Source organism: Amblyraja radiata, chromosome 21 (assembly GCF_010909765.2).
Source record: "Amblyraja radiata isolate CabotCenter1 chromosome 21, sAmbRad1.1.pri, whole genome shotgun sequence".
NCBI classification, from domain to species: Eukaryota; Metazoa; Chordata; class Chondrichthyes; order Rajiformes; family Rajidae; genus Amblyraja; species Amblyraja radiata.
This window is the reverse complement of record NC_045976.1, coordinates 9,521,867-9,548,540: the sequence shown is the minus strand read 5'-3', so window position 1 is coordinate 9,548,540 and position 26,674 is coordinate 9,521,867. Positions and strand designations below refer to the sequence as shown.

General features: G+C 45.6%; 1 protein-coding gene across 1 annotated transcript in view; it reads right to left on the bottom strand.

Annotated features, from left to right (window-relative positions):
• abcc9 (ATP binding cassette subfamily C member 9) overlaps nt 1-26,674 on the bottom strand; it is a 155,782-nt gene that overhangs the window by 32,282 nt on the left and 96,826 nt on the right. The window contains exons 25-29 of the mRNA XM_033039473.1: nt 23,989-24,088; nt 18,152-18,390; nt 15,593-15,759; nt 8,828-8,897; nt 4,636-4,793 (exon numbers count right to left, since the gene is read on the bottom strand). Of these exons, the coding sequence (XP_032895364.1) occupies nt 4,636-4,793; nt 8,828-8,897; nt 15,593-15,759; nt 18,152-18,390; nt 23,989-24,088 (734 nt within the window). The remainder of the gene's footprint in view (nt 1-4,635; nt 4,794-8,827; nt 8,898-15,592; nt 15,760-18,151; nt 18,391-23,988; nt 24,089-26,674) is intronic.

Here is a 26,674-nt window from a genome sequence, read left to right as displayed (position 1 = left end):
CTTCTGGCGCAGTTAATGGCACTATAACTGAGCCCCTCATCATAATGGAGGCCTGCCAGGAATTCCAGAACAGACGTTATGTTCATCGTGCTGTAAGTGATGTTGTTTTTGAAACAATATATCTCCCATTACCTGATGTATACCAGATATTGTTTTTTGGTGGACTGCCTGTGGGCCGCTGAGATAATGTTCAATGTTCGGTCCGTCAGTCCCAGTTCCAGTAGAGGTTTCTTTAGACTCTACAAATTAATAAGTTTGTCGTATTATGACATGGATGGCTATCCCCCGTTACGGGATGAACCAACAAATCTGGTCGTTTTAGGACGGTGATACATGGTTCTAAGACCATGTCAAGAATCACAGGGAACCATGGTTGAGTAGGCCAATCGGGCACTATCAAAATACCAGACGCCGAGTCTTGTTGCATTTTGCGAAATACCCGACTGATGAGGCAGCAAGGAGGGAATGCATAGAAAAACAATTTCCCCCAATGCAGCGAAAAGGCATCTATCGCTGATGCCCCAGGGTCTGGTTCCCAAGAAACATAGTTTGGTAACTGGTGATTGAGTCTAGATGCAAATAGATCGATATCTGGTGTTCCGTACCGTGCTACAATATCAGCAAATACGTTTTGATCCAACATCCATTCGATGTTTTCATTGAATTTGCGTGACCTGGTGTCTGCCACTGAATTTAGGTTACCTGGTAGGTAAGTAGCTGATACCCAAATATTTTTCTGAATACACCATTGCCAAATTGTATTAGCCAGATTGTCACATGATGTCGATTTGATTCCACCCATATGGTTAATATATGCCACCACGGTGGTATTGTCAATCTGTAGTCTAACATGCTGGTGATGCATTCCAGAACAGTATGATTTTAAGCCATCGAACACACCCAACATTTCCAGGTAGTTTATGCCAAGTGTCTGAAGTAATGATGCCTCCTGTGCATTCCATCTACCTCCACAGCTAGAGATGGAGTTGGTAGCACCCCAACCAAGCGCACTGGCATCAGTTTGTAGCACCACTGAGGGTTTGCTGACAATGATAGGGCTGGAACAATGGTGGAACGAATGTTATCCCTCCACCATTTTAATTCCATAATTGCTTTGATTGGTAGCTTCATTGGTCTGTCGAAATGACCAGCATTAATTTTGAGTGCTTGTATTTTTGCCCTTTGTAAATTTTGGTAATACAAAGGTCCAAATTGTGTGGCTGGAAAAGCAGCCACTATTTTGCCAATTACCCTTGCTACCAATCTAATAGATGGTTCACTGATGTCAATGAGGTTGTTGCAGGCCTCAGTTAAGACTGTAGCCTTGTCCTTCGGTAAAGTCATCGACATGTGAAGTGAGTCAATTGTGAACCCCAAATAATCCATTATGGTGAAAGGCGATAGTTTAGATTTAACTGGATGGATGATAAACCCCAGTTTCTCAAACAATTGTTTGATGGCTGATACAGCTAGTTTAGCTAATTCCAAAGTTTTGCCCACAATTAATATATCCAGGTAGGCCATGACCATATGTTTTTGTTTCCGAAGAGACGCTAGGGCTGGTTTCAAAATTTTGGTAAACAGCCTGGGGGCTGATGTTAAACCATTGGGTAGAGCTCTATACTGCCAGTGCTGCCCCATCCTGTTGAATTTTAAATAACGTCTGTGATCAGTCCGTAGAGGCACTGAATAGTAAGCATCTTTTAGGTCAATGCTAGCCATGAAGTAGCCTGTGGAAATCAATTGTTTGGCAGTAACAAAGGTTTCCATTTTGAAATGAATATACTGCACAAATGTATTCAATTTGGTCAAATCTATGATGATGCGACAACCACCATCTTTTTTGTTTTTGGTAAAGATATTAGACACAAATTCCAGAGAATCGTGTTGGGTTTTTTCAATAACCCCCTTAGCGTGGAGTCTCACCAGTTCAGCATGTGCTTCCAAATTTCTTTTCGTGAAAGTACGAACGTTCGGTTCGGTACATGCTGAACTGGGGCTATTTTTGTGCACAAATTCAATGGTATATCCCTGGATACTGTTTAGGATATAAGTGTCTGTTGTTAATGCACTCCATGCCTCCCAAAAGAAGTGTAATCTCCCACCAATATGTGTATTATCCACACTTCCTATAATTTGTAAGGGACCAGACCCACCTACCTCCATGGTTACCAGTGGAAAGTTTACTTCTTCCTGTGTAGTCTTCGAGGAGGTTGAGGCGCCGGTGTCTGTGTTTGGGTTTGGGGTTTGCGCATTTTCCACGAAGGCCGGTCTGGGCCATGGCCTAAAAAAGACCGCTGTTCTGTATGTCCGGCCTTTGAGCTTTCACCAGCTTCTGATTGTCTTGCTCTGCTGGTGGGTGCGTGAGGGTGCTGTCTTTGAGTGTAGGAGGTCCTTCCTGTTGTCGCCTTTATAAGCCCCAGGGGGCTCCTTAACCTGTTTGGACAGGTTGCCCCCAAATAATAATATTGGTGGCTTTGTGTCTCCAGATTTGCACAGGCCTGCGAACTTTGGATTTAAGGCAGGTCGGATGGCATTCTTTCTGATACTATTGATCTCATACTGCGTATTGCAGAAGAGTGCCAGTGCATCCTGTTGTTCTTGCGACATTTCTTTCTCATCCACTGTGCGAGCGAATGCTGTGATCCCTGCTGTTAGTAATTTTAGTACTTTCTGGAGTTTTACATCCAGGCTTCTAACTCCTGCTCCGACGTGTTTGCAAATACAATTGTTCACCACTGGAACATTCAGGGATACACAATTTCCTGGTGCCAAATATTTCGCAGTGGTGTCCATCACAGCCTGTTCCTGTAGTTGCTTGAATGATAGGAAATCAATGCTGGATGCTAGTTTTTGTTCTAGATTGTTTCCCAGTCTGATCTGGCTGTATGTAATTGGACACCATGTCCAGTAGGTTTTCTCATTCCTGCACCCCCTGCACACTTGTTGTTTGTTCAGCAAACCCCCCTTCAGGGTCAGCCCAGAATTGACCCCCAGTACTCCCCTCTGACGAGGGAGATGCACTGTGCAGCCCTACGTAAGGTGCTGCTGTGGGTGTTTTGTATAACCCATGGTGACTAGTCTCCATCTCCCGGAGTCTGTCACGTTGGAGCATCTGCTCCATAAACCGCTCCATTCGGCTCCAGCGCTCATGGTCGCTGGCTGCTCGCGGCATCTCCTCAAAGTCGGACTCATCAGAGTCAACGGCTCTGTTAGTTTTCCGTTTTGCTTTCCCGCCCGGCCGCGGTGTTGTTCTGGCCGGCGCGGGGGCGAAGTCGGGCACAGCTGATCCCACTACTGGTGATTCTAGTGCCATCAGCCGCTGTTGGCTGCCCGCAACTCCGCGGTCCTCCCCAGCCAGCTTTGTCGCAGCTCTAGTCGACTTTTTGGTTTTATCCATCGTTTTCCCACCTGTGAAACAGTACGGGAAATAACAACAACCGCAGAGTAACTCGCTTACCTGTCGGTCTCGGCTTTTATACTTACCGTTACGGGGGAACGTCATTCCACCCCGCCTGTCGTTTCGCAATGCGTGTAGCGATATGACACGCATGCGTCCTGGCGGGTTCTTCACGTAGTCACTCACGTGACTCCGAAGTAAAATTGCCAGACATTAGTACAATAAGTACATAATGCACAGAATCAGCCCATTGAATCTATATGCAATAGTCACCAGGCAAGGTCATCCATGCTGTAAGACTTCATAACATTTGTTATTTCTTTCGCGTATTGGGCTATTTAGTTATTTTTCCCACCTCACTTCCATAAGGCAGAATGCTTATTCTGTGCCTCAAATTTATTTGGTAGCTGTTTATGAAATCCATAAGGTCGAATTTCTGATACCTGACCAGGAAGGATGTGGAGGCTTTGGCGAGGGTGAAGAAGAGGTTCACCTGGGTGCTGCCTGGAGGAGGGGATATTAGCTACAAGCAGAGGTTGCACTGACATTGATTGATTTCACTGGATCATTGAAGGTTGAGAGAAGTATCTAAAATTATAATATATTTGACTATATTTTATATAATTTTAGGTGGTTAGATGACATTATTAGAGGCACAGATAGGGTAGACCGTCAGAACCTTTATCCCATGGTGGAAATGTCAAAGACTGGAAGGCATTGCTTTAAGGTGCGAGGAGCAAGGTTTAAAGGAGATGTATGGAGCAAGTTTTTTACATTGATATTGATGGGTGGCTGGAACGCGCTGTCAGGGGTGGTGGTGGAGGCTGATACATTGGTAGCGCTTAAGAGGCTTTGAAGAGATAGCCACATGGATGTGTGGAGGTTGGAGGGATATGGATCACGTGCAGAGCAGGTGAGCTTAACTTGTCATCATGTTCGGCACAGATATTGTGGGCCGACGGGCACCTTCCTGTGCTCTACTGTTCTCTGATAGTGTAATTTGAGGCTTTTGGATGAGCACATGGATGTGCAGGGAATGGGAGGAAGTGAATCATCTGTAGGCAGAGGAGATCAGTTATCTTAGCATCATGTTCGGCACCAAATGGCCCGTTCCTGTGCTGCACTGCTCTATGTTGTACATTCCATGTTCAATATCCGATGGGATAAACGTAAACAACTAATCACGCTGCACAAGTGCCCGGCCTTCAAAGACTTAAACTTTGATTGTTACTCACTTTGAAGCAACTCGGAAGTACTTCTGTATAAAGTAGAAGGCGACACCAAACGGCAGTAAAGCCACAATGAAGATCGGTGTGACACACAAAAGGACACCTATTGCCGACAGGCAGAGGAAGGTGGATCTGGTCAAGGACTCTAGTGTTGGTGGAATATGCTGTGCAGAAAAAGACAATGGTTACAATGGCCATCTCACCCTGAAGTTCCCATCCTCCAACCTACCTCACAGACATTGCACTTTTTCTCTGGAATCTGTTTACATATAGCTTTAGTTTAGAGATACAGTATAGAATCAGGCTCTTTGGTCCACCAGGTCCATGCCAACCACAGGCATCTGGTGCTATCTATGTGGAGTTTGTGTATTGCCCCTGACACTCAATAGGTTTCCCTAAGTGGGTCTGGTTTCTTCCCACACCCTAAAGACCCACTGGTTGTGCAAGTTAGTGGTGGGAGAAGTAGGTGGGAGCTGCTGAGACTAGATTTCAGGGAAATAAGTGGAAGAAAAGGATTGCTCTGGGCCTGCATAGACTCAATGGGCTGAATGGCCCGTGTTGTGAGATAAGATGATATGCTGTTACTGGCTCAATGCTAAGTTGTCAAAATTAAAACTAACCTCAACTCCTTCTTATGGAGTACCTCTACCTCAAGGCAAAGACTCATGTTACAAAAATAAACAGACATCAAAAGAGCATCGAAATTCTTGGCACAAGTACAACCAATTTAATGTTTTATCACCCGACTTGCATATGGCTTTAGTTTAGTTTAGTTTTTAATTTAGTTCAGAGATACAGCACGGAAACAGGCCCTTCGGCCCACCGAGTTCACGCCAACCAAAGATCTCCGTACGCTAGCCATATCCTACACACACTAGGGTCAATTTACAAATTATACCCAGCCAATTAACCTGCAAACCTGAACATCTTAAGAGTGTGGGAGGAAACCAGAGATCCCAGGGAAAACCCACGCAGATCATGGAGGGAACATACAAACTCCACACAGACAGCAGTCAGGATCAAACCTGCGACTCTGGCTCTGTACGGCCTAGTTAGCTTTTTATTCTCAATCATTCACGTGGAGATTTAAAGTCTTTTTCTTCGAAACTCTTGCGTTCTCTGGTGCAACTGTCCAAGAATTAGAAGCAGCTGATAGATCTGATATTAGATTTCAATTGAATAAAAAATTTAATTCCTGACACACTTCATCACGGATGTTTCTTGGCACGACTTGCAAGGGTGAAACACGGAATGTGGAAACAAGGAACTGCAGATGCTGGTTTACAAAAAAAAAGACACAAAATGCTGGAGTAACTCAGCGGGTCAGATAGTATCTCTGGAGAATATGGATAGGTGGAGTTTCGGTTCAGAACCCTTCTTCAGAATGAAAGATAGAGGTGGGGTGAGGGTGGAAACGAGACGAGAAAAGGCCAGATCAAAACAGGGCCGGCAACAAATGACCTCAGGAAAAGTGGAGTCCATATTGGCCCATCATTGGCTGGGGAAGATGCACTAACATGGATGAACATGGATAGGTGACATTTTGGGTCAGGACCCTTCTACAGAAAATTGAGTCTGAAGAACCTGATACGTCACCCATCCACATTCTTCAGACATGCTACCCGACTCTCTGAGTTACTCCAGCACTCTGTGTCTTCTTTTTTGGTTGAAACACGGTCACAGAATTGGAGCGGAGGATGAACAAGCGAACGACAGGTTCCGATGATTTAGGTTCGCAGTTTGCAATATCTCAAGGATAAAATCATTGGCGATTGGTTTCATCTTCTAGATTTATCGTGCAAATGTTTTTGCGCTCAATTCTCCTGCTGTGTCTAAATTTGGAAATGCAATTCCATCTGTTTTCTTTCCAAATTACGATTATCCAGCCTTTAACTGGGATTTAATTTTAAATCGGCAGAACATGTCGGTGATCTGTGATCACCTCTGCTTTATGTTCAAGCCAAAGTGAAACCTCAGGCTATGCTCAGGGCTGTAACCGCGCACACATTCCACATTCTCAGCCGACACTGAGCTCTTGAACATTCTGACCCAAATACTGTAATGCATTTCAACAGTGTGGACTTGAGTAATGAACATTCATCAGGCGAGGAACAAAACAAATTTAGTAGAGCTATGCTCGAAATAACTGTTGCACAACCAGAGAGCAGTGCTGAACTACTATCTACTTCATTGGTGAGTCTCGGACTATCCTTGAGCTGACTTTGCTGGCTTTGCCTTGCCCTAAACATTACTCCCTTAAACCCCTCTCCCACGGTACGAGTTCATTCCAAGAGTTCTCCCGAGTTTGCCCTGATTCGAACTCGGAGATTTACGGTAATGGCCGCTCGTCGGTACTCGGGGCTCTCGTGGACATTTTTCATCATGTTGAGAAATCTTCACGAGTCTTCCCGTGCTTACCTGCCGTTAGCGAGTCTTCCCGAGTACCTGCCGTTAGTGCTAAGAGACGTCCCCGAGCTCCGACGTACCCGCTACGTTCATTCTCCGAGTTTACCACCAGCTTGATTTTTTTTAAACTCGGGAGAGCTCTTGGAATGAACTCGCACTGTGGGACAGGCACTTTATCATGTATCTGTACACTGTAAATGGCTCAACTATAATCATCTATTGTCTTTCCGCTGACTGGATTGCACGCAACAAATGCTTTTCACTGTACCTCGGTACACGTGACAATAATCTAAACTGAACTGAGCAGGTTAATTCTTGTAAGGGTGCTGATCAATCGTTTAGTCTATTCTAATCTATTCTAGTTTTGTTTGGTATTGGATGTACAGTGAAAACATTTGTTTGCATGTTATCCAGTCAAGGAAAGGACTATACATAACTACAATTGGGCTGATCATTGCCCGCATTGAAACTTGAACTACAACCAATGGTAGAGCTGCTGCCTCACATTGCCAGAGACGCAGGTTCGATCCTAACCTCGGGAGCTGACCGCATGGGTTTCCTCCCACATCCCAAAGATGTACGGGTGTGTAGGTTAATTGCCCCCAGTGTATAGGGAGTGGATGTGCAAGTGAGATAACGGAGAACTAGTGTGAATGTTTCTCTGCTGTATCTTTAAACTAAACAACACTAGATGTACCTTATTGCACATATAAAGCATAGAGGGTACATCTAGTGTTGTTTAGTTTAAAGATACAGCAGAGAAACATTCACACTAGTTCTCCGTTATCTCACTTGCACATCCACTCCCTATACACTGGGGGCAATTAACCTACACACCCGTACATCTTTGGGATGTGGGAGGAAACCCATGCGGTCAGCTCCCGAGGTTAGGATCGAACCTGCGTCTCTGGCAATGTGAGGCAGCAGCTCTACCATTGGTTGTAGTTCAAGTTTCAATGTCATTATGAAATAGACGGAGATACATGAGATCATATGGCAGGATTGATCAATAACTCATTTAGACACAAAGTGACTCAGCGGGTCAGGCAGCATCTCTGAAGAATATGGACAGGTGACGTTTGAGGTCGGGACCCTTCCTCAGATCCGAAATGCCACCCATCCTTTTTCTCTAGAGATGCTGCATGACCCGCTGAGTTACACCAGCAATTTGTGTCTATCTTTGGTACAAACTAGCATTTGCAGATCCTTTCTTCACAACTCATTTACTTAGTTTGGTTAGAGTAGACTCCTCTGCCAGTGAAAGTTGATTCTGTAAAGTCTCAAATCAAATCAGGGTAATAGCAAGAGAACAGGCCTTTCAGCCCACCTTGTCCATGCTGACCAATTTGGCATTCTGGCCAGTCCAACTCTCCTGCAGTTTGCCCACATCCCTCCAAACCTTTCCTACCCATATATCTGTCCAAATGTCTTTTGAAATTCGTGATTGTATCTGCTTTTGTAGCTTCCTTTGGCAGGCCATTCCAGATACGAACTGAGTGAAAAGTTGCCCCCTGAGGTCCTTCGTAAATCTCTCCCCTTCTCACTGTTTCCAAATTTACTCAGCAGGACAATTGGCTACAAAATAATTCACGTTCTCACTTTGAGTCTACGCCCTCTAGTTTTAGAATCCTCTACGCTGGGAAAAAGACGGTGAGCGTTCAATGTATCCGTGCTCCCGAGATTGTTGTATACTTCTAAAATCATCTTGACCACCCAAATCATCTTAAATCTCTGTACTCGAATGCAAGTCTATCCAATCCTGCACAATCGATAATGAACTTAGCGTTTGTACCTGGTCTATGATATTTGTGTCGGCAGAGAAACGATTGAGGATTTGGCCCACTGGCGTTGAGTCAAAGAATCTAAAGAGTCAAAGGACAAGGAACAAAAGTAAGTTTATTAAAACGGACAATAAATCTTGAAGATGTAGACTTCACACTAGGTCCTAGCAATAATATCATGATATAAGACAGGATTAGGACATTAACATTGAACCTCCTCTAGAAGTTGATTCAATGGGGCTTTGGAATTCCATAAAGTAATAAGATATTCCATTAAGAAATTCCTTATATTACCTTAAAGAATGCAATGCATGCAATGGCGTTACTGAAATATACAGCCAGTATATTTCAGTTAAAGCATTTACATTCTATTTAATTCCAAGTGTTATTTTCCACCTTGAATAGTTTTAAATACAAAGCAAATGTGGGCAGGACCTGTAAAACACAAGGGTGCATTTTGATGTAGAAATAAGGAACTGCAGATGCTGGTTTATACAAAAAGTGTTGGAGTAACTCAGCGGGTCAGGCAGCATCTCTGGAGAACATGGATAGGTGACGTTCTGACTGATTGGAGAAGGGGGAAACTTTGAAGGGCCGCAAAGGCGAGATAATGCCTGGCAAGTGATAGGTGGATATAGGTGAGGGTTAGTTTGATAGTCAGATGGGTGGGCAAAGGCCAGTGATGGGATGAAGCTGGAGAAAGGCATGTAGTTAAAAAAAGACACAAACTGCTGGAGCAACTCAGCGAGTCAGGCAACATCTCTGGAGAAGATGGATAGTGACATTGGAGGTCAGGACCCTTCTTCAGACAGCATCTCTGGAGAACACGCAAAGGGAAATAATCGCATATCCATGTTCTCCAGAGACGCTGCCTTCAGTTGCTGAGTTCAGCGCTTTGTGACTTTTTAAAGTGAAAAATACGTTTGTTAAGTAAGAAGGAGACTGATAAAGATTCTGAGATGGAAGATAAGTTAATGGAATATGTTTAAATGCAAAGTGGATGGAAAATTGTGTTCACCGAAGAAATCTTGACGTAATTTCTATTTTTAAAACGTTGTACGAGTCTTGGTGGTTTGTAAAGCTGACAGTTTCTTGGACATCAACCTAAACTTCACAAACCTTGGCCTGGATCTGTCTTGGTAGATAATCTTGATAAGCAATGCAGAGTGTTGTACAAAATCAGCAACTGAACAGGGCAAGCGGTTTGATTCACTGCAAATGCTCCAAATTAGTGAAGGAAATGGAGGCACAAGGAACTGCAGATGCTGGAACCTTGAGCAACATACAAAGTACTGGAGGAATGCAGTGCTTTAGGCAACATCTGTGGAGGGAATGATCGACTGATTGACAGATTCAGCATGGAAGCAGGCCCTTCACATCGACCCATCTGCATTAGTTGTATGTTCTCTCACTTTTGCATCTGCTCCCCACACATCAGGAGCAATTTACAGAGGCCAATTAACCTATATAAAGTCTGTGTAGGAAGGAACTGCAGATGCTGGCTTAGACACAAAAAATGGAGTAACTCTGCGGGACAGGCGGCATCGCGGAGGAGGAGGAATGGGGGACGTTTCGGGTCGAGACTCTTCTCCAGACTGATCAGACTATGTTAAGTCTGATTGGACTGCATCAGTCTCAAGAAGGGCTGTGACTCGAAACGTCACCTATCCATTTCCCTCCACAGACGCTGCCTGACCTGATGAGTTCCAACAGCACTTTGTTTTCTGTTCTCTATTCTAGTTTTAGTGTTTAGTGTTAGTTCATCAGATACAGCATGGAAACAGGCCCTTTGGCCCACCGAGTCAAACCGAGGGGATATTTTACAGAGAGCCAATTAATCCACAAACCCATGCATCTGGTCCTAGACTCTCCCACTAGTGGAAACATCCACATCTACTCTGTCCAGGCCTCTCACTATTCTGTGTGTTACAATGATTGGTGCAGTGGGAGTATCCGGGGGATTGCTGCAGCAGTTGACCGAGGACCCGGCCGGAAGGTCCACCTCGCCCGCCGGAGACTGGGGACTCATCTGGAAGGTCCAGCTCATTGTCCGCAGACTGGGGACTGGCCCGCCACGGATGGAGGACCTACCTGGAGCACGCTGCGGATCATGGACCCACGGGAACGAACCTGGAGAGCCGGTAAGCAGACCGGCTGCGGGAGGGAGCGCACGGTCTCGACGGGGGAGTGGGCCGCTGGAGGCCCTGCTGCAGCCTGGGCCTCGGCTGGACCGGGCACCGCTCCAAGAGGCCGAGCACGTGGACCGCACACGGTCTACAGCGGTGGAGCAGCGGCGGAGGACACCACGGCTACGCTTGGCCAGGCCGACCTTGCAACGTCACCAGGACAACAGACTTTCATGGTCAGATTAAAAACCCTGCACTTCCAACAACTGGGCCTTGAAAATAGTGCCAATCTGGCGGCTCTGTACTCTCTCAGTGTTCAACTGCTATACTTGTACTGTATCTGAGATGCTTATCTAATATGTATTTAAGTGCTTATGAATAGTGATACTTGTACTGAATTGTATACAAAAATGAATTTCACTGTACCTTGGTACATGTGCCAAATAATGTACCATGCCATACCATGTTAATACCCTAGACAGATGGAGAAGGGTCTTGACCAAAATGTCACCCATTCCTTCTCTCTATAGATGTTGCCTATCGTGCTGGGTTACTCCTGCAATTTGGGTCCAACTTCAGTTTAAACCAGCATCTGCAGTTCCTTCCTACACATGGTAATACTATAATTCTCAGTACAATACAATACATCATGTATTCATACAGCCATTTCCTATATGGTTACCCAGTGCCAGAGACCCAGATTCGATCCTGAACTTGAATGCTGTCTGTGCGGAGTTTGCACGTTCTCCCTGTGACCACATGGATTTCTTCCGGATGCTTATTTTCCCTCTGTAAATACCTCATACTTCTATTGAATTAATTTCATTTAGCAATTATCTCCCCACTTGACCTTCTCGTGTTTGAAGTCTTTTTTTCCTCACACAAGACCATATTTGTACCATCTGCAAACTTCTTAATCACGTATCGTAACTTTATCTCATCTTTTCTGCATCTCTCAAATTCTAGCTGACCGCTTTCCTTCATTCTACCAATCATGTCCCGAATCCCACCAGGCCTTAAGTTTCGAAATTCATTCCTCAAATTCATGTTTCTCTCCCTCTATCTCTCACTCTCTGTCTCTCTCCCACCATGAATGAGACTTTGAAAAAACCAACCTCTTTGATCTGCCTTAACATTTCCTTATTTGGCTTGGAGACATTTGAATGAATGGTGCCAGATTGTATTCCCTGATGTGTTTATGATATCTCACCACATTAGCGTGCCATACAAATATGTTTTTTGGAATTAGTGCTCTCTGTTTCATTAGTATAATTCAAGTCTTCAAGTTCCTGGGCAAGAACATGTCTGAAGTTCAGCACATTGATGCAATCATAATGAACGTCCATCAACGCCTCCAGTTCCTTAGAAGGTTGAGGAGATTCAGTATGTCGATGAATACTCTGTTGAATTTCTACAGTGTACGGTTGAGAGCATAGATAGATAGATAGATAGAAAATAGGTGCAGGAGTAGGCCATTCCGCCCTTCGAGCCTGCACTGCCATTCAATATGATCATGGCTGATCATCCAACTCAGTATCCTGTACCTGCCTTCTCTCCATACCGCCCGATACCTTTAGCCACAAGGGCCACATTTAACTCCCTCTTAAATATAGCCAATGATCTGGCCTCAACTACCTTCTGTGGCAGAGAATTCCACAGATTCACACTCTCTGTGTGAAAAATGTTTTTCTCATCTCGGTCCTAAAAGATTTCCCCATTATCCTTAAACTGTGACCCCTTGTTCTGGACTTCCCCAACATCGGGACCAATCTTCCTGCATCTAGCCTGTCCAACCCCTTAAGAATTTTGTAAGTTTCTATACAATATCCCCTTAATCTTCTAAATTCTAGCGAGTACAAGCCAAGTCTATCCAGTCTTTCTTCATATGAAAGTCCTGACATCCCAGGAATCAGTCTGGTGAACCTTCTCTGTACTCCCTCTATGGCAAGAATGTCCTTCCTCAAATTAGGAGACCTAAACTGTACACGATACTCCAGGTGTGGTCTCACCAAGACCCTGTACAACTGCAGTAGAACCTCCCTGCTCCTATACTCAAATCCTTTTGCTATGAATGCTAACATACCATTTGCTTTCTTCATTGCCTGCTGCACCTGCATGCCTACTTTCAATGACTGGTGTACCATGACACTAAGGTCTCGTTGCATCTCCCCTTTTCCGAATCGGCCACCATTCAGATTAGAGTCTACTTTCCTGTTTTTGCCACCAAAGTGGATAACCTCACATTTATGCACATTATACTGCATCTGCCATGCATTTGCCCACTCACCCAGCCTATCCAAGTCACCTTGCAGCCTCCTAGCAACCTCCTCACAGCTAACACTGCCCCCCAGCTTCGTGTCATCCCCAAACTTGGAGATATTGCCTTCAATTCCCTCGTCCAAATCATTAATATATATTGTAAATAGCTGGGGTCCCAGCACTGGGCCTTGCGGTACCCCACTAGTCACTGCCTGCCATTGTGAAAAGGCCCCGTTTACTCCTACTCTTTGCTTATTGCATATAGCATATTGACTGGTTGCATCATGGCCTGGTTCTGAACTGAACTGAACTGAACTTTATTTATAGAGCACTTTAAAAACAACCACTGTTGCAACAAAGTGCTGTACATCAGACTGTTGCAGCGTTTCCTGTCGGGATCGGCCGGGACTACAGCTTCGGCGGCGGTGCAGTGCTGGGACACCAACACGGAGTGGGTGATGCCTTACCGGGTCACCGTGCGGTAAGCTCCGGAGTACTGTGACCGCCGACCAACATCCGAGGAGCTGTGGCTGCGGAGCGTCCAGTCGCAGGCGGCGCTGGATTTAAACACCGCGGAGCCTGGGATTCGAGATCACCAGAGTCGGAGCTCCAACCAGCGCGGTCTGAGGACTTCGGGTGCCACGGTCTCCGGGGAGGAAGCGGCCGCTCCAGACATTTCCAAGCCGCCGAGGAGTGTTCACCCGATGCCGGCATTCCAGCTTTCTGGCAAGAGGGCCTGAAAACATCGGACTGGCTGCGGAGGCCACAAATAGGCCCCGACCTCGGGTGATCACAGAGGGAGAGGACTGAACTTTTTGATGCCTTTCCCCACAGTGGAAATTTTTTATTCTGTTGTGGGGGGACGTTTGTGTTGAATTATACAATATGTTGTGTCATTTTTCTTAATTTTAATTTTTCTATGGATGTACGGAAGCTTAATTATTTTTTTCTATGTAAAGCACTTTGGTCTCAACGCGAGTTGATTTAAATGTGCTATATAAATAAATTTACTTTACTTTACTTTACATGACTAATCATAAACATAAAACAAAACAATAAAAACATTAAAAGACAGTAAAAACAATAAAAAAACAATAATAGAAACACTAAAACAAGAGCAAAGTCTCATGCAGGGGCGAAAGCCAAGGAATAGAAAAGGGTTTTAAGACTAGTTTTGAAAATGGACAGTGAAGGGGCCTGTCTAATGTGCAAAGGTAGAGTGTTCCATAATGTCGGAGCAGCAACAGAGAAGGCTCTATCCCCACTGAGCTTCCGCTTAGACCTCGGTACCTCCAGGAGCAGCTGATCAGCTGACCTGAGGCACCGAGCAGGAGCATACAGATGAAGCAGCTCAGAGAAGTAAGGCGGGGCGAGACCATTTAAAGATTTAAAAACAAATAAAAGAATCTTAAAATGAACTCTAAAGTACACAGGCAGCCAGTGGAGGGAGGCCAGAATAGGCGTTATGTGCTCCCTCTTACGTGTTCCAGTTAAAAGGCGAGCAGCAGCATTCTGAACCAACTGGAGACGTGCAAGGGAAAATTGGCTAACTCCAAAATAAAGTGTGTTACAGTAATCCAGCCGAGACGTAATGAAGGCATGGATTACTGTTTCAAAATGCTGTCGTTCAAGAATGGGCTTCACCTTTGCCAGCTGCCTTAAATGAAAGAAGCTGGACTTAACTACCGCGCCTATTTGACGATCTAATTTAAAATCACTGTCCATCTTAAAACCCAAGTTTAAAACTATTGGCTTCACGTACAGTGCCAAGGGACCCAAGTCAACAGGGGGAGGTTCACGGGAGCCATTGGGACCAAACACTATCACTTCTGTTTTCTTTTCATTAAAATTTAAAAAGTTTAGGGCCATCCAGGATTTAATGTCATCAAGACATAACAGAAGTGGTTTGACTGAGAAAGCATCTTTCGGCAACTCGAATGCTCTGGAATGAAGGAGATTACATTACGGGTACTGACCTCCCCACCATCAAAAAGATCAACAGGAGGCTCTGCACCTAAAAGGCAGCCAGCATCGTCAGAGAATCACACCACCCTGGCCATGCTCTCGTTTCACTCCTGCCATTGGAAAGAAGGTACAGGAGCCAGAAAACCGTGACCACCAGCTTCTTCCCAACAACCATCAGACTGATACACTATAAACACCAACTAAACTTCGAACTACAAACTGTTTACACTAGGGACAGGGCTTTTGCTTAGTTTTGCACTAACATTGTGTTTTTGTTTAATTCAATATACCATTTTTTGTTTGTTCGTTATGTTATCTATAGAGGACCGTGTTTATAGACCTGTTATGCTGCTGCGAGTAAGAATGTCATTGTTTCGGTTTCGGTACATATGACAGGGAAAGACACTTGACTTTAATGCTGCCTACCTCACTGGTGCTAAGATGATCTTGTTCAAGAGATTACGATGGAGATTTTTGGCTGCTGTTAGACCCATCCACTCCACTGTCAGAGACGTGATGAGGCACAGAATGATTCCCATACTGCACAAGATGATGTACCACATCTTGTAGTAATCTTGGGTGGTCTGAAGAGTCTAGATAGAGAAGGTTGACATCTTTAAATTAACATATCAATAGATATGCATTTATATTTTGATGTTCTTATTGTTATATTAACATCCTTAAATATATTTTTATACTGACATCCTGAAGGTAATAGTTATATTGATATCATTAAAGATATATTTATATTGACATCCATAAAGATATATTTATATCGACATCATAGAGTTATACAGTGTGGAAACAGGCCCTTCGGCCCAACTTGCCCACACCGGTCAACATGTCCCAGCTACACTAGTTCCACCTGCCTCGTTTGGCCCATATCCCTCCAAACTTGTCCTATCCATGTACCTGTACAACTGTTTCTTAAATGTTGGGATAGTCCCTGCCTCAACTACCTCCTCTGGCAAAAGACACAAAATTCTGGAGTAATTCAGCGGGACAGGCTGCATCTTTGGATAGAAGGAATGTGTGACGTTTCAGGTCGAGACCCTTCCTCAGACTGAGATATATTTATATTGACATCTTTAAAGATATAATGATATCGATATCCATAAGGATATATTGACAATCACCTCCTTAAAGCTATATTTATATTGACATCCTTAAAAGTATTGTTAAGAAGGCGGCATCTTTCATCACGGATCCCCGCCATCCAGGCCGTGCTCTCTTCTCACTGCTACCATGGGGCAGGAGGTACAGAACCCTAATGTCCCACACCATCAGACTTAGGAACAGCTACTTTCCTATAACAAACCGAACAACAGGATCTTGAACCTAACCGCACAACCTTAATCCTACCTCAGCAACAGAACAATACGGTCTAACTCTTGCACTACCTACTGAACATTTATTTTTCTAGTTTAGAGAGACATCATGGAAACTGGCCCTACGGCCCACAGAGTCAACGCGGCCCATCGATCGCCCATTCACACTAGTTTTATGTCATTCCATGTGGGCATCCACTCCCTACATACCAGGAACAATTTACAGAGGGCCAAATGACCTACAAACTTGGGATGTGGCCGGAAACCGGAGGAAACCCATGTGGTCAACTAGAGAATGTGCAAACTCCACACAGACAGTATCCGAGATCAGGATCAAACCTTCCTCTGGTGCTGTGAGGAAGCAGCTCTACCAGATGTGCCATTGTGCCATCCATCTAAATGTGCTTGGCATCAATGTTTCTCTTCAGTAGTTTTTTCCCCTTTTTATTGTCTTGCAGAATGTTATGTGTAATTTATATATACTTTCTATGTAATATATAAGTTATGTTTTGTGTGACTGAATTGATGTGCCTGTGATGCTGCTGCAAGCAAGATTTTCATTGTACCTGGACCTCACCAAACTTGTGCATATGACAATAAACTCGGCTTGACTTGACCACCAGGTTCAAGAACAGCTTCTTTCCAACACCTATCAGGCTCGAACACTGTGCAATATTAATCTCTACTGCGAACTATGTACTGTCTTTGGTTGCACTAAGAACTTCTGAGGTTTTTTTTTTACGCTAGTATTGTGGTTATTAATTTATGGATTTTTGTTCATTATATATTATATTTAGTTTAGTTCAGTTTAATACAGTTTAAGCTTAGTTTAGAGGTACAGCATATAAACAGACCTCTCAGCTCACCGAGACGGGGCCAACGTAACAATCATGCCACAGTCTGTTTTATTTTTCAACCTGCATTGAAGTCCATTGCATTAGAGCGATACCTAGGGCATATCGCCATGCAGCAAAGGAACAAGCCTTGTGGCCCACAATGTCTGCATTAAAGACCATGACAAGACCAACTCTCCTCTGCCTGCACGTAATCCTTGTCGCTCCATTCCCCATATGCCTATTCAACAGACTCTTAAAGACATTGTCATATCTGGCTCCACCACCATCAACGCAGGCAGCACGTTCCAGCCGCCCACCACTCTCTGTGTAAAAAAACTTGCACCCCCCCCCCCCCACTCCATATCCTTCCATTATGTGCATATCGGACGGCACTGTGGCACAGCGGTAGAGCTGTCGCCTTACAGCACCAGAGACCCGGATTTGATCCTGCGGGTGCTGGGTGTTTGTACGTTCTCTCCCTGAACTGCGTGGGTTTTCTCCAGGATCTCTGGCTTTCTCCCACACTCCAAATACGTACAGGTTTGTAGGTTAATTGGATTGGTTTAATTGTAAATTGTGTAAAGTGTGTGTGTGGGATAATGTAAGTGTGTGGGGATCGCTGGTCAGCGCGGCCTCGGTGGGCCGAAGGACCTGTTTCGGCACTGTACCTTTAAACTAAACTAATCGATACGCCTGTCCAAAAGCCTCTTAAATGGGGTCAATTGCCCACATTTGTATCAACTGAGACTCTCGCTATATCACTCTCAGCCGACGAGCTTTTACGTTACACAACCCCAACCACTTGGGGAGGAAGTTCCTACCTCATTGGCGGTGGTGTTTGATGATGTTTGGGCGGAATTGTTCGCTGATGTCCAAATTGCTAGCGTGAAGTCAATGGCCACCATGACGGAATGTTTAAATAACTTGGAAACAATGAGCAAGGAGAGCAGTAGGAAGCCTCCTGAGGTCAGATATCTCCAGAAAGCTCGCCAGGGCATTTTTGTCCGTAGCCTCATCACGGTAGACATGTTATCTTCCTCGTCATCTCCTTCATCCTCTTCTGGGCTCAGAGTATGAAAGAAACAGTGTTTACCTTGGCTGGCATTGCATCTTAAATATAAATGATTAACTTTGCGGCGAATAGCACTTTGCATGGGAGTGAAGGAGTGCTTACATATAACAATTAGAGCACGGAAACAGGCCATCTCGGCCCTACAAGTCCGTGCCGAACAACTTTTTTCCCTTAGTCCCACCTGCCTGCACTCATACCATAACCCTCCATTCCCTTCTCATCCATATGCCTATCCAATTTATTTTTAAATTATACCAATGAACCTGCCTCCACCACTTCCACTGGAAGCTCATTCCACACCGCTACCACTCTCTGAGTAAAGAAGTTCCCCCTAAACGTCTGTCCCTTAATTCTGAAGTCATGTCCTCTTGTTTGAATCTTCCCTATTCTCAAAGGGAAAAGCTGATCCACATCAACTCAGTCTATCCCTCTCATCATTTTAAAGACCTCTATCAAGTCCCCCCTTAACCTTCTGCGCTCCAGAGAATAAAGACCTAACTTATTCAACCTTTCTCTGTAACTTAGTTGTTGAAACCCAGGCAACATTCTAGTAAATTTCCTCTGTACTCTCTCTATTTTGTTGACATCCTTCCTATAATTGGGCGACCAAAATTGTACACCATACTCCAGATTTGGTCTCACCAATGCCTTGTACAATTTTAACATTACATCCCAGCTTCTATACTCAATGCTCTGATTTATAAAGGCTAGCATACCAAAAGCTTTCTTTACCACCCTATCTATATGAGATTCCAACTTCAAGGAAATATGCACGGTTATTCCCAGATCCCTCTGTTCAACTGTATTCTTCAATTCCCTACCATTTACCATGTACGTCCTATTTTGATTTGTCCTGCCAAGGTGTAGCACCTCACATTTATCAGCATTAAACTCCATCTGCCATCTTTCAGCCCATTCTTCCAAATGGCCTAAATCACTCTGTAGACTTTGGAAATCCTCTTCATTATCCACAACACCCCCTATCTTGGTATCATCTGCAAACTTACTAATCCAATTTACCACACCTTCATCCAGATCATTGATGTACATGACAAACAACAAAGGACCCAACACCGATCCCTGAGGCACCCCACTAGTCACCTGCCTTCAACCCGACAAACAACCATCCACCATTACCCTCTGGCTTCTAATATAAGCTGGAAACATATACTGATACAGATCCACACAAACACACCGCGTTTCATTTACAATAGATTTCACTTGTGCTAATGTAAAAAAGAGAATTTAGCAGGGTTTGGATGAATATATATAAAACCATTCCTCTTCAACGATCTAGTGAATGACTTTTATGACAAAAAATGAAGAAACAAATGTGATTCAGCCACTTGAACCTCTTCCTGGGATTCTTCCAAGTGATTCAGCCACTTGAACCTGGATTGTGGCTGAGATGGCTGAAGTTCTATTTCACTGCCTTTGGTTTATCACTCTTGAAACTAATATACCTGCAAAAACCGGAACCAAACACAAAGTGCTGGAGGAACTCAAGAGGGTCAGGCAGCATCTATGGAGGGATAGGACAGGCAACGTTTCGTGTCGGGACCGTTCTTCAGTCGCCTGTCCATTCCCTACTCAGATGCTGCCTGATCCGATGAGTTCATAAGTTCATAAGTTGTATGAGCAGAATTAGACCATTCGGCCCATCAAGTCTGCTGTGCCATTCAATCATGGCTGATCTATCTTTCCCTCTCAATCCCATTCTCCTGCCTTCTCCCCATAACCCTTGACACTCTTAAGGGCCTGTCCCACTTGGCCGTCATTTACGCGACAGGCTGCTAGTGACTGACGTGCGACAGTCGCACGACGGTCGCGCTCGTCATCATGCGTCCGCACAGCCGTCTGGAGCGCGTGGCGTCATTTGAAGATAGACACAAAATGCAGGAGTAACTCAGCGGGACTGGCAGCTTCGCTGGAGAGAAGGAATGGATGATGTTTCGGGTCGAGACTCTTCTTCAGTCTGAAAGAAGGGTCTCGACCCGAAACGTCACCCATTGCTTCTCTCCAGAGATGCTGCCGGTCCCGCTGAGTTACTCCTGCATTTTGTGTTTATCTCCAATCATCTTGGCCCCGCTCTGGTTGTAGGAGTGGGGGCGAATCCGGATCCGCAACGGCCGTGAGCCCCAGGCCGAGCTCAGCGATCGCTTGCCTGCTTCTGCTGCTGTAGGAGGTGAGACGTTGCGTCACGTCAGGGTGTCCCACTTGGCCGTCATTTACGCGACAGGCCGGTGGCGCTCGAAGATTTTGTGCAGAACAAAATCCTGGAGCACTGCGCGATTCCGCACGCAACTCCACATTCCTTCACGCCACTCCATTTGCCCGTCCCGCGCTACCTACACTCTACCAGGTCACGTAAAAGGCGCGCAAATGACGGCCAAGTGGGACAGGCCCTTTACTAATTAAGAACCTATTCTTAATATAACCATAAATTCATAAAATCTTAATTCACCATAAAAATATCCATTGACTTGGCTTCCACAGCCGTCTGTGGCAATGAATTCCGCAGATTCACCACCCTCTGATGCCCTTCTCTGGCACTTTGTGTTTTATTCGAAATTCCAACATCTGCAATTTCTTGCGTGCTTGGAACTATCGTAGTACAATGCTGAGAACTATATTCTGCACTCTGTATCTTTCCCTTTGCTCTACTTATTGTGCTTGAGTTTGGCTTGCTTGTATCTATGCATAGTATTATCAGATATGATGCATAGCTGGCAAACCAAATCTTTTCACTAGAGGACACAAAGTGCTGGAGTAACTCAGCAGGCCAGGTAGCATCGCTGGAGAACATGGATAGCTGACGCTTTGAGTCAGGTCTGAAGAAGGATCATGACCCAAAACGTCACTGACCCATGTTGTCTAGACATGCTGCCTGACCTACTCAATTACTCCAGTCTATTTGTGTATTAACCAGTAACTGCTGTTCTTTGTTTCTAAAGGTTTTTACTATTCCTCGGTACTTGTGACAATAATAAACCTAAACCATCCTACAAAATCTACCAGTTTAAGTTTTGAAGATCTCACCTGCCCCCAAAATACACAACCCCTTGGGTGAGAGTTTGACAAGCAATCTTCTTTCTCTCTGTAAACTTACAAAGCTATTTGCTATTGTCTTTTCAAAGGGGGATACAGTCTGAAAAAAAATAATCTCTAAAGATCATAGAACATAGAACAGTACAGAACAGGAACAGGCTATTCAGCCCACAATATCCATGCTGAAAATAATGCAAAATTAAACTACATTTCCTTGATTTCCTGCCTATCTAAAAGCCTCTTAAATGCCACTGTTATATCTGCCTCCAACACCGCCCCAAATCATAAGCAAATTAAGGGCAACATGGTTCATCCACAAACCTTTGATTTCCCTTATTTGGCTTCCTTCTGTTGTGATCTTTCTAGGATTCCATGACTAGCTTGCTAGTTTTCATGCAGTGGAAAAATAACATTCCAAATGGACATTGTTGATCAAAGATGCCAAGGTAGCATTTTGTCTGAGATTTCCTCTTCCAGAAGTGCATACTAATTGGTAATAGCTGGCGAACTTTCACGAATGTCTGTCAATTCCGTGCTGTTCATAATTGGTTCAGGCGCTAACTTTTTAATGTACCTTCAGCTGTAGAACACATCTAGGTTCAAGGAATGCAGAGACAGAACCTCAAAGACAGGGAAGAAAGGGGCAGCACAGTGGCGCAGCAGTAAAGTTGCTGCCTTACAGGGCCAGAGACCCAGCTTCAAGCCTGACTACAGGTACTGGCTGTATGGATTTTGGACGTTCTCCCCGTGACTGCGTGGGTTTTCTCCGGGTGCTCCGGTTTCCCCCCAAACTCCAAAGACGTGCAGGTTTGTAGATTAATGGGCTTCAGTAGAAATTGCAAATAGTCTTCAGTATAGAATACTGCTAGTGTATGGGATTGCTGGTTCGCGCGGACTCGGTGGGCTGAAGGGCCTGTTTCCCTGCTATATCTCTATCTAAACTAAAGTAAACTGAACTAAACTAAACTAATTGTGAGCTATCTTTTAGAGATTAGAAGAGGGGTAACTTTACTTAAAGATATAAAATCCCAAGGAAGGGATTGATGTTGAGGTGTTTTCACTAGTGGGGGACTTATGAACACGAGGATTTGGCTGCAGAATAAAGGGTAGGCCATTTAAAACTGAGGACACGAGGAATTGCAGGTGCTGGTTTACAACAAAAAAAGACACAATGTGCTGGAGTAACTCAACAGTTCAGGCGGCATCTCAGGAGAATATGGACAGGTGACATTACGGTTTGGAACCCTTCATCAGACCTGACCCAAAACTTCACCTATCCATGTTCTGCAGAGATGTTGCCTCACCTCCTGATTTACTCCAGCACTTTGCATCTTTTTTTGTCATTTGAAACTGAGGTGAGTTGAATCCTCTGCTCTTAAAGACAATGAATCTCTGGAGTAATCTGCCAATCTAGTGAAGACAGGCCAGATCATTGCCATGGTCAGTATCGAACCCAGGTCTCTGGCGCTGTAAGGCAGAAACTCTACCGCTGCCCCACCATGCCACCCCTTATGACCGCATGTGTTTCTTCCGATTGCTCTGGTTTCCTCGTATATCCCAAAGGTTAATGGGCTTTGTAAATTGCCCCTAGTTTGTAAGTTGTGGATGAGAAAGTGGGATATCATATAACTCGTATGAACGGGTGATCGATAGTCGATGTGGACTCGCCGGGCCGAAGGGTCTGCTTCCATGTTATGTCGCTAAACTAGCACTAAAGCATCACTAAACTAAGCAGAGAAGAAACATTGGTCGGTAATCGTTCAAGTTCTTCATCTGCCATATGGATTGGGTGCATGTTTGTCCTTGTGTATGGAACAGGCTGCCAGAGGAGGTGGTTGAGGCAGGTACTACTGCAATATTTAAGAAACATTTAGACATGTACATGGATAGGACAGGTTTAGAGGGATTTCAGCCCAACACAGGCCGGTGGGACGAGTGTAGATGGGGCATGTTGGTCGGTGTGGGCAAGTTGGGCCAAATGGCCTGCTTTCACACTCTATGACTCTGTGACTATGACTTTGGCACAGATTGCATATATGCCTATTTCAGAGGCCCAGTGTGGAAACAGGCCACTCGGCCCAACAAGTCCACATCTAAACTAAACCGATTTCAGAGTCAAGAATGAACCCGAATTATCCCCGAGGAAGGTGATGCCCAACCCATGGATGGCACAGAGTGTTGTCATTGATTAAATGGAAGTTTAGCCGCAAAAGGCTGTGGGGGCGAAGTCAGTGGAGCTACAGTATTTAAGGCAGAGATAGATAGATTCTTGATTAGTATTGGTGTCAGGGGTTATGAGGGGAAGGCAGGAGAATGGGGTTAGGAGAGATTGATAGATCAGCCACGATTGAATGGCGGAGTAGATTTGATGGGCTGAATGGCCTAATTCTGCACTTTATGAACTTATGATCTTATGACACTATTGATCTTATGATCTTATGACACTGCTACCATGACCCTCCATTTATATTAGCTCTGGACCAGAAGGAAGTGACACTATGCAGCAGCAAGTAACCAAGTGAGGATAACATCTCCAACCTTCATCTTCATCGTCCATTTGGGCTTTGGCTTCCCGGGAATACATGGCTCTCCGCAACGTTTTTCTTTCCTGAATTGTCAGGCTTTCCCCTTCAGTTTCCTGAACAAACAACAAAAAGGATTTTTTTGAGTAGGAAGGAACTGCAGATGCTGGTTTACACCGACGACAGACACAAAATGCTGGAGTAACTCAGCGGGACGGGCAGCCTCTCTGGAGAGAAGCAATGGGTGGCGTTTCGGGTCTAAAGAAGGGACTCGACCCGAAACGTCACCCATTCCTTCTCTCCAGAGATGCTGCCCGTCCCGCTGTGTTATTCCAGTATTTTGTGTCTATCAAAAAGGTTTTTTTTATTGTTGAATCTGATGGCAATGAGGCCACGTTAAGATGACAGAGCTCATGCTAAAGCAACACACAATGCGCTGGAGTAACTCAGCGCATTGTAGAGGGAACAGATGGACGGCGTTTTGGGTCGGGCCCACTCTTCACACTCAGAGAGTATCTGCTTAAGGCGTGTTGCTTTCCATACCCATTCAAACTACTGAAGTTTGGAGCATGGGACTCAATTAGGGGCAGTGTGATATGAATACAGGGTTACAGGGTTTCCTTTATTGTCATTCAGACCGAAGTCTGAACGAAATTTCGTGCCTGCAGTCATACATACAATACAATAAAAAACAGCAATAAACACATATTAACATCCACCACAGTGAGTCCACCTAGCACCTCCTCACTGTGATGGAGGCAAAAGTCTTAGGGCTGCAGTCTCTTCCCTCCTCTTCTCCTTCTGCGCTGAGGCGATACCCCACCGGGCGATGTTAAAAACAGTCCCGCGGCTCAATCACCGCGGCCCGGGGTGGTCGAAGCTGCCGTCCACCAGTCCCGCCGACGCAGCCGCTGGCCCGCGGCCGAACCCCGGACTCAGGTCACCGCCACCAGAACGCCGTCCCAGCCACCGGACCACCGCTCCAGCCCCGAGCCGGACCGCCCTCACGTGAGTACCACCACCGTCTCAGCCTCGCGCCAGGCCGCCCTGACATGGGCGCGGCTCCTCCCTCGGGCTGGGCCGCCCCGACATGGGCACCGCTTCTCCCTCGGGCTGGGTCGCCCCGACTGGGCGCCGCTCCTCCCTCGGGCTGGGCCGCCCCGACTGGGCGCCGCTCCTCCCTCGGGCTGGGCCGCCCCGACTGGGCACCGCTTCTCCCTCGGGCTGTGCCGCCCCAACATGGGCGCCGCTCCTCCCTCGGGCTGGGAGCGCCGTACCTCCCCGAGCTCGGCCACTCCGACGGGAGCACCGTTCCTCCCTCGTGCTGGCCGCCCTCACGGGATCGTCACAGTCCCTCACGGAAGCCCTGTTCAAGCCCCGAGCCGGACCGTCGTCACGTCAGCGAGGTCAGGGCGAGTCCTGGCGGGCTCTGCCTCCTGAGCCTCGAGGTCACCAGCTCCGCCATTAGGCCTCAGCGCAGACGGAGGCAGAGAAGGGGAATACGACAAAAAGGTCGCATTCCCCCGCAGGGAGAGACAGCAAGCCCTGTTTCAACCCCCCCCCCAAAAACAAACTAAAAACCAAAAACTAGACTAACCAAAACGAAAAACACAACACAAAAAAGCAAAAACAAACGGACTGCAGGTGAGCCGCTGCTGCCAGGGCAGCGCCGCCAATATTTGGCAAGGGCCACAATTACAAAACCCCGACTCCATTACAAAAGCTTAACTTGATTTTAATTGACCCTTAGTGTCTGATTCTACAAAAGGAATTCACTTTGTTCCATTCATCATCCTCCCTCACCTTCTCTGCTACTGAAACAAACTTGATTTTCTTCTTATTTTTTCTGGAGTGTCTCAGATCTGAAGCGTTAACTCTGCTTCTTTTTCCAAGCTGGCGCAATAGTGTGGTGACTCTCTGCGTGATGGTCGCAGAAATGGATTTCCTTTCATCGATACAATGAGTTACTCCAGCATTTTGAGTCTATCTTCAGTGTAAATCAGCATCTGCTGTTCCTTCCTACACAATGTGTCTCCTCTTTTACATCTTTTTTCCATTTGTAAATCTATCGCTCTTTCTAGATATTCTGCACTCTGGTATCTTTCCCTTTGTTCTATCGTCTGTACTTGAGTTTGGCTACAGAGGAGGCTGCAGTGGCGTAGCGGTAGAGTTTCTGCCTTATGCCCCTGTCCCACTTAGGGAACCTGAACGGAAACCTCTGGAGACTTTGTGCCCCGCCCAAGGTTTCCGTGCGGTTCCCGGAGGTTTTTGTCAGTCTCCCTACCTGCTTCCACTACCTGCAACCTCCGGCAACCACCTGCAACCTCCGGGAACCGCTCGGAAACCTTGGGTGGGGCGCAAAGTCTCCAGAGATTTCCGTTCAGGTTTCCTAAGTGGGACAGGGGCATAACAGCGCCAGAGACCCAGTTCAATCCTGACCATGGGTGCTGACTGTACGGAATTTGTACGTTCTCCCTGTGATTTGCGCGGGTTTTCTCCAAGATCTCTGATTTCCTCCCACACTCCAAAGACGTACAGAAAATTGATCACCCATTTATCCTAGTCCTAAGTTATCAAACTTGTCATCCACTCCCTGCACACCAGGGACAATTTACAGAGGCCCAATTAACCTACAAACCCGTAAGTCTTTGGGATATGGGAAGAAACTGGCGCACAGAGACCCAGGATCAATCTTGATCTTG